Source organism: Phyllobates terribilis, unplaced genomic scaffold (genome assembly GCF_046119375.1).
Source record: "Phyllobates terribilis strain yellow unplaced genomic scaffold, ASM4611937v1 Scaffold_12__6_contigs__length_324123572, whole genome shotgun sequence".
Classification (NCBI taxonomy): Eukaryota; Metazoa; Chordata; class Amphibia; order Anura; family Dendrobatidae; genus Phyllobates; species Phyllobates terribilis.
In genome coordinates this window covers 228936074-228944134 of record NW_027362772.1, presented here as the reverse complement: position 1 = coordinate 228944134, position 8061 = coordinate 228936074, and the positions used below count along the sequence as shown (strand labels likewise).

Sequence of the window (8061 nt, the reverse complement as noted above, 5' to 3'; positions counted from 1 at the left end):
TGTCTCCACTGAAGACTGTACTTACAGCATTACCGATGCAGTGCAAACAGCGCCATCTACAGTGCAGTTACAAATAAAATAATTAAGACACAACAATTGGCTATTTCATAACAAAGGTAATACAGGGATACATTTTACATCAGACACGTTGTAACATTATATTTACAGCAGATCTTATGTTTATAGCGTTTAAAAAAATAATTCAGTCACACACACACACACACACACACACACACACCTGATGTATCACGTGACATGTCACATGATCCCCTGTGATAGATCATGTGATAGTTCACGTGAAATTAATTTGGCACAATATTAATTCTAATAATTTTTTTTAGGCTGTGTGCCCACTATACGTTTTTTAAGCGTTTCCGCAGCAGCAATTCCACTGCAGAAACGCTTAAAAAGCGCTTGGTAGAAGTCTGCCATGTTCCCCAATGATAATCCGCATGTGCTGTGTACATGCTGCGGAAATTTCCACTGCGGATTATCATTGTGGAAAAATCCACAGCACTACCAATTATTTTGCGGAAGCGCGGTGCTTTCGCCGCCATTGACTTGCATTGGAACACATGGAATCCGCATCACTGGATCTGTACATGCAGAATCCATGCGTTTCAATGTGCGGATGGTACTAGGGTTTGGAGAAAAGGAGACTCTCCTCCGGACCCGGGTACCATAGAACCTGTAAATTAGAATAAAATAAAAAATAAATATTATACTTACCTTCTGATGGCCCCCGGTGTCTTTATCCGATGCGTCCTGGCTTGCTGGCAGCTCTTAATGGTCTGAAAAGGACCTGCTGTGACGTCATTTAGTCATGTGACGGGTCACGCGACCGCTGACGTCGGCAGGCCATCAGAAGGTAATTATATATTTATTTTTTTACCATTCTTTTACGGTCACACTATATAAATCCATGCCGGTTGCCGGTTGCATGGATTTATATAGTGTGACCAAGTTGACAAGCACTTTCCAAGCGATGCTAAAATCCCTTGGAAAGCGCTTGTCAACCCGCATGCGGAAATGCAAGTGAAGAATGCTTCACTTCCGCAAGTCCCTGGTAGGAAAAACGCATGTACAATCTGCATGCGTTTTTTCTGCCAGGGAGATGCAGAAACGCTCAAAAAAAATCTGGAGCATTTCTGCATCGTGGGCACATAGCCTTACTTTAATTGTATGACTCAATATTGAGCACACGTAGCCATCTATACACAGCAGGAGGCCGCACGTAGCCATCTATACACAGCAGGAGGCCGCACGTAGCCATCTATACACAGCAGGAGGCCGCACGAAGCCATCTATACACAGCGGGAGGCTGCACGTAGCCATCTATACACAGCGGGAGGCTGCATGTAGCCATCTATACACAGCGGGAGGCCGCACGGTGCCATCTATACACAGCAGGAGGCCGCACATAGCCATTTATACCCAGCAGGAGGCCGCACGTAGCCATCTATATACAGCAGGAGGCCGCACGGAGCCATCTATAAACAGCAGGAGGCCACACGGCGCCATCTATACACAGCAGGAGGCTGCACTGAGCCATCTATACACAGCAGGAGGCTGCACGGCGCCATCTATACACAGCGGGAGGCCGCACGGCGCCATCTATACACAGCGGGAGGCTGCACGGCGCCATCAATACACAGCGGGAGGCTGCACGGCGCCATCTATACACAGTGGGAGGCCGCACGGCACCATCTATACACAGCGGGAGGCCGCACGGCGCCTTCTATACACAGAGGGAGGCCGCACTGCGCCATCTATACACAGCGGGAGGCCGCACGGTGCCATCTATAAACAGCGGGAGGCCGCACGGCGCCATCTATACACAGTGGGAGGCTGCACGGCGCCATCTATACACCGCAGGGGGGCGCACAGCGCCATCTATACACAGCGGGAGGCCGCATGGCGCCATCTATACACCACAGGGGGCCGCACGGCGCCATCTACACACAGCGGGAGGCCGCACAGTGCCCCCCCCAAGAGACAGCAGGAGGCCGCATGGCGCCATCTATACTCAGCAGGAGGCCGCACGCAGTCACGCACGCAGTCACGCACACACACAAACATATACAGACATATACATACACGCATAAACACATTTGAAACACAAAAATACATATAAACAGACAACACAGAATGATATCTGCCTGCACACACACACACACATACACACACACACATACATACACACACACACACACTCACACACAGACACACGCACACTCACCATCCCTCGGCTCGGCTCCAGTCCTCATGCTCTTTCCCGGTGCAGCACTGCAGGCCGGGTGCACACTGCGTGACTTCACAGCTAGGAGACACGGCCGCGCACAGGGCCGTGTCTCCTAGCAGTGACGCGGCCGGGCCAGCACAGGGAAGTTAACTGCTGCAGTGCTGGCCCGGCTGAAGAAGAAGCAGCGGCCGTGCACCGCTGCTGGGGGAGCGGTCCGGGCCCCCCCCCCGCCACTGTCTGCCGGTATGTGCCGCGGCGCCGCACATATAATGAGGGCAATCTGGCCATAGACACCCCGGAGCCCCGGGCCCCCTGGAGGTTCGGGGCCCCGGGGCGGTAGCCTGGATTTCCCTCATTATAATCCGCTATGATCATTACATGTCTCACACTGGTAATGGCCCCTTACATTTAAGATAAGCTCTAGAGGCAGATTCTCAGGGAGATCTATGTCCGGCCCATAGATCTTAACAGCTCATTTACATATTAAGAAAAATGTGTATTTCTCTGGAATAAGACATTGGATCGCAGATATCATTTTATTCACCTTCCTAAGACCTACATTCTATATAGATGGCTTAGGAGGGTTGATCCTACAGATAGATTCCCATTAAACAGTTATTCCAAACTGGACAAGTTATCACTTGAGGACATTCCTATGGATAGGGGACAACTTGCTGAGTGCTGGGGGTCTGACTGATGGGACCTCCTCCACTGATCAGGAGAACCAGGATGGTGACTCTGCCGTCTCTAGCAGTTCTATTGTCGATGAAAGAATGGTTGTAGGCATGCATGGCCAACACTAGCGCTGTTTCTCATTTGTTGCTGCACTTTTCCATTGATGAGAAGTTGGCCCCCTCTTTTCTAGATACAAATATAGTCTTGTTAGTCAAGGGGGCGTGGTCATCAAGCGGCTGTCCACAGAGAAGAGTTGAGGATCAGGTCCTGTCTCGTGGAAGTGGGAAAAATGTCCTTTGTATTACAACAAACTATATTAAATCTGAGATGGTTGGGACTTGATAGGTGCAGAATAATGAGATATTCTGGATTATTAGACACTTGTAAGGGGACTGAAGATGAACCATCTGCTGCCATCACTTTGTGCTGAGGACTTACCTCGCTGGTTGTCTCCGTTCAGTCCCTATCTGGTCTTTTGACATCTTATATGAATGATATTCAGTACTGCGCAGGATTATCAGACTTTTTGGACCATCAGATTTGTTTTATGGGCTTTTGTTGTGTCTGAGATTTTTTTTTTCATGTTCAATGCCAGGTTCCTCCATGTGCTGACTATTAAAGGCACACTTCTTGGCTTTGATGATGGGAGTTGTAATTCACAGGCACATGTCAGGCTCGCTTCATAGACAGATGCTTGTAAAATGTCTGGGGAGACGGAGAGGACTGATCATGGCCTCCATGAGAACTGTCTGCAGCCAGAGAAGACATGATCTATCGAGCATAGGGGTCCTATATAAAACATATATACGTACAGTGTGACCCATAGACTCGAGGGACCACAAGTTCACACCAAAATAATGTCAGATTATCATCCAGAAAGAACTTTTTTGTTTTTTTTATTTGTATTGTCGTCTGTTTCCAAATCATTTTTATACATCAGCCGTAAATAACATTTACAAGATCAAATTTACCTTCCTATGTTAATAATTTCAATTTATCTTGAAAAATCGGATGCAATACGATTGATCCATATGTGGTCCAATATTTGTGTGCACCAATAGACTTGAATGGGCGAGTCTCATCGGAAATGCGGAAGAGAATAGTGTATGCTGCAATATTTTATAGTGGATTTTATCAATAAATCAATAGCTATTCCGCTAGTTAATCCCATCCGTGTCCTGAGCAATATGTGATTAGTGCAGGTCTCATCTTGTGGCCGGTGTTTCCCACACTCCAGCTCACATCTCCCCCCAGCATCCTCTATTATCTCCTGTATTGGAGCAGATGGACACACGTCCATTGTCCCCGCTGCGGTGGGATTGGAGGATGAGTGTGGGAACCTCTTGTAAGTCCGCTCTCCACACATCATTATGCAGGGAGAGGGGTATATAGAGGGGCGGCCGCTCACTAGTAGTCAGACAGCTCCTGACCCACACAGCACAAGTCTACAGACTGCCGGACCTGCACCATGGCCCCATGTAATATGAGGACCCCGGACCATCAGGCTGACAGCAGCCTCAGAAAGGTAAGAGCCCCCGACTAGTGACAGCGTCACCCCCATATCTCTACATACAGAAACTTATAGGCACAGGAGCCTGATGTTTTACGAGAGGTTTTAGTTCTCATCCATAGACATGGACACTGGCGCAGAGTAATAATGAGAGGTTCTTCTTTCCTGCAGCTGAGGAAGCCGGCGATTGAGAAGATGAGGAGAGATCGGATAAACAGCAGCATCGAGCAGCTCCGCGTCTTACTGGAGAAGGAGTTTCAGAGACATCAGCTCCCCTCCAAACCGGAGAAAGCCGATATCCTGGAGATGACGGTCACCTTCCTGCAGCGGCACATGGCGGAGAGAGGTCAGTGTGGTGTCCACTCCTAACACCCCTCATGGGCTTCCTTACACTAAGCTCATTGTTAGGTTAATAAGTGCAATGAATCTATAAAAGTATTATGCTGTATGGATGATCCGTATGGGATTCGATCTTTTTTTGCACTGATAGACTTGAACAGACGATTTTCACCTGAAATATGGAAGAGACTGATGTATGCGGCAATTTGTCCTCTGATCTGGTCAGCTTTCTCCATGGACAGCACTCAGACCGAAAATATGTTCATGTGAACGTGACCTTAGTGAGAGCAGATTGCAGCCGGTGATGGACGCGGTCACTGACATGTTTGTCTTTCCTCTTCTAGATGTCACAGCCTCCAGCCGGGTCCAGAGAGAAGGCTTCTCCACCTGCCTCCAGGACTCCATCACCTTCCTGTCCCAGCACAAACAGAGCGAGCTCCAGATCCAGCTGCTGCAGAACCTCCCTGAGGCTCACACTGCGGTATACAGGGCCGTATCTCCTCCTGTATCTCCCGTCTACCAGACCCCCAGCAAACACAGCCCCCCAGACAGCAGCAAAGACTTGTGGAGACCCTGGTAGTGACTGTATCCATTATGTGGAGTGTGGGCCAAGAGCGGGGAGCTGTGTACCCCCAGTATACCTGAGAGCAGGGAGCTGTGTACCCCCAGTAAACCTGAGAGCTGGGAGCTGTGTACCCACAGTATATCTGAGAGTGGGGAGCTGTGTACCCCCAGTATACCTGCGAGCTGGGAGCTGTGTACTCCCAGTATACCTGAGAGCTGGGAGCTGTGTACCCCCAGTATACCTGAGAGCAGGGAGCTGTGTACCCCCAGTAAACCTGAGAGCTAGGAACTGTGTACCCCCAGTATACCTGAGAGCTGGGAGCTGTGTACCCCCAGTATACCTGCAAGCTGGGAGCTGTGTACCCCCAGTATATCTGAGAGCGGGGAGCTGTGTACCCTCAGTATACCTGAGAGCTAGGAGCTGTGTACTCCCAGTATACCTGAGAGCTGGGAGCTGTGTACCCCCAGTATACCTGAGAGCTGGGAGCTGTGTACCCCCAGTATACCTGGGAGCTGTGTGCCCCCAGTGTACCTGAGAACTGGGAGCTGTGTACCCCCAGTATACCTGAGAGCTGGGAGCTCTGTACCCCCAGTATACTTGAGAGCTGGGAGCTGTGTACCCCCAGTATACCTGGGAGCTGTGTACCCCCAGTGTACCTGAGAGCTGGGAGCTGTGTACCCCCAGTATACCTGAGAGCTGGGAGCTGTGTACCCCCAGTATACCTGGGAGCTGTGTGCCCCCAGTGTACCTGAGAACTGGGAGCTGTGTACCCCCAGTATACCTGAGAGCTGGGAGCTGTGTACCCCCAGTATACTTGAGAGCTGGGAGCTGTGTACCCCCAGTATACCTGAGAGCTGGGAGCTGTGTACCCCCAGTATACTTGAGAGCTGGGAGCTGTGTACCCCCAGTATACCTGAGAGCGGGGAGCTGTGTGCCCCAGAGAAGGAGATGGCATGTCTCCTGTCAGTCACTAATTTCTCATCATGTGAAGGGACATGGTGTAATTACTGCATAATTTAGTAATCAATCATATTATTGGTTCTATATTGTCTGATGTAGAAACCTTCTCAGTCCTACATGGACACTATGGCCCCAATTCATCAAGCCCAGCAAAGTTTTTGCATATCTCTGTGTTGTGCAAAACTTTTGCGACTTTTCATTTTGATTTACACTAGAATTTTCGCATAATCTCTTTGATAAATTGAGGTCATTGTATGAATATCCCCAGTGATACAATGTATCGGATTATGTATAGTGTGTACTGGCTCTATAGAGAGTATTGTATGTACAGATCAGAGCTCCAGTGCGAAGCATTGCAGAATCATGGAGGTGAGACCTCCGGCCTGATATATACAGTAGATATTATATATCATTCAGTTCTGTACCTACTACAGACGTCTGTATAGTAATATGCACGTTCAGTGTGTATTAGCTCTATATGCTGCAATGTATATCACATGATATAGTGGAAATGGATGATCAGAGTGGTCACATATTGGGTATTTTATATGTGAATGCACAGCTGCCATGTACATTACATTGGTATTTTTAGTACTTTGTTACTTATTTGCTGTTTGCAATATTTGCAGTAATATTATATACAATGTATATTATTAGTAGCGGACTCGCTCAACTACTTATATAGCAAGGTGTGCAATATTTGCAGCCAGTACTATATATTTATTTTTGGGGGTTATGCAACATTTGCAAGAATTGTCAGGATGTCATGTACTGTATATATTATAATATAATTTAATGTGTATTGTGTTGTAGTGACACATTTATATTTGTGCTACAATATTTGTAGATCTCTATATTTGGCTGATAAATTAGAGAATTTTTCTGTAAAAGTCAGATGCTTTTCCTTATCAATGTTGTTGTGGATTCTCTGCAATAAAATATTTCATTGAACTCTATCCATTGTTTGTTTTGCCTGTTTTAATTTTTTTTTTTCAACATTAGTTAGTATTTTTTTTAGACTGATGATAATGAAGCTGCTAGATTTTTGGGGCATCTTGAGCCATATGATGTGACAGGTACCATTTAAAAGGAGTTTGTTACCCAACAAAAGAAAGGCGTAAAAACAGCCTATGTGCACACGGTCAGGAGCCGCTGCGGGTTTGATTTTCCAGAGAATCGGTATGTGATTTGCATACTTCTGGCCACATTCCGACTAGACTGTATCTGGCTTCACTCAACACACTTTCCTTGAGTGAGGCCGTGCCCATCTAGTCTGCATGTGACCGATTGTATGCATATCACCTACTTGTGTTCACATGTCTGCCGCTCCCGGGGCTGGCACCAGAGAATCCTCGCAGTGGGCAGTGTGCACGATGTGAGGATTCACAAGTCTGCAGTCACATAGAGACACTTGTAGCCAACCATTTTAAATGAGGTTTCTAGTTTTACTGTATATACTTAAAGGTTTCTTCTTGTATAAGTAAAAATTCTGCTACTTTCTAAGTGATTTGTCCTGATGAAGAAGTTTGTAACTTCAAAAAGCCTTGACTAATAAACCACATTTCTACATACCGCTTTTATCTTCCATCCTTGCTCTACTGGCGGCGCAGAGTTAACCCTTTCACTCAATTTCAATAGTTTTTTTTCCAGCTCTTCGCCATTTTCAGCATCTCAATTGGTAATGTTTGTAGCTTCTAGAAGTAAGCAATGTCTCCATTCACCTTACGGGAAGCAGTAGTTTTGACAATTGTGATAGTTTAACCCATTAAC

The 8061-nt window shown here is 47.2% G+C and overlaps 1 protein-coding gene across 1 annotated transcript; it reads left to right on the top strand.

Annotated features, from left to right (window-relative positions):
* Positions 1–4303: 4303 nt before the first annotated feature.
* LOC141173229 (transcription factor HES-5-like) lies at positions 4304–7324 on the top strand. Its single transcript, XM_073657862.1, has 3 exons — positions 4304–4442; positions 4599–4773; positions 5111–7324. Exons 1-3 carry the CDS (start codon positions 4386–4388, stop codon positions 5344–5346), a joined length of 468 nt encoding a protein of 155 aa, XP_073513963.1. The 5' UTR covers positions 4304–4385; the 3' UTR covers positions 5347–7324.
* Positions 7325–8061: the final 737 nt, after the last annotated feature.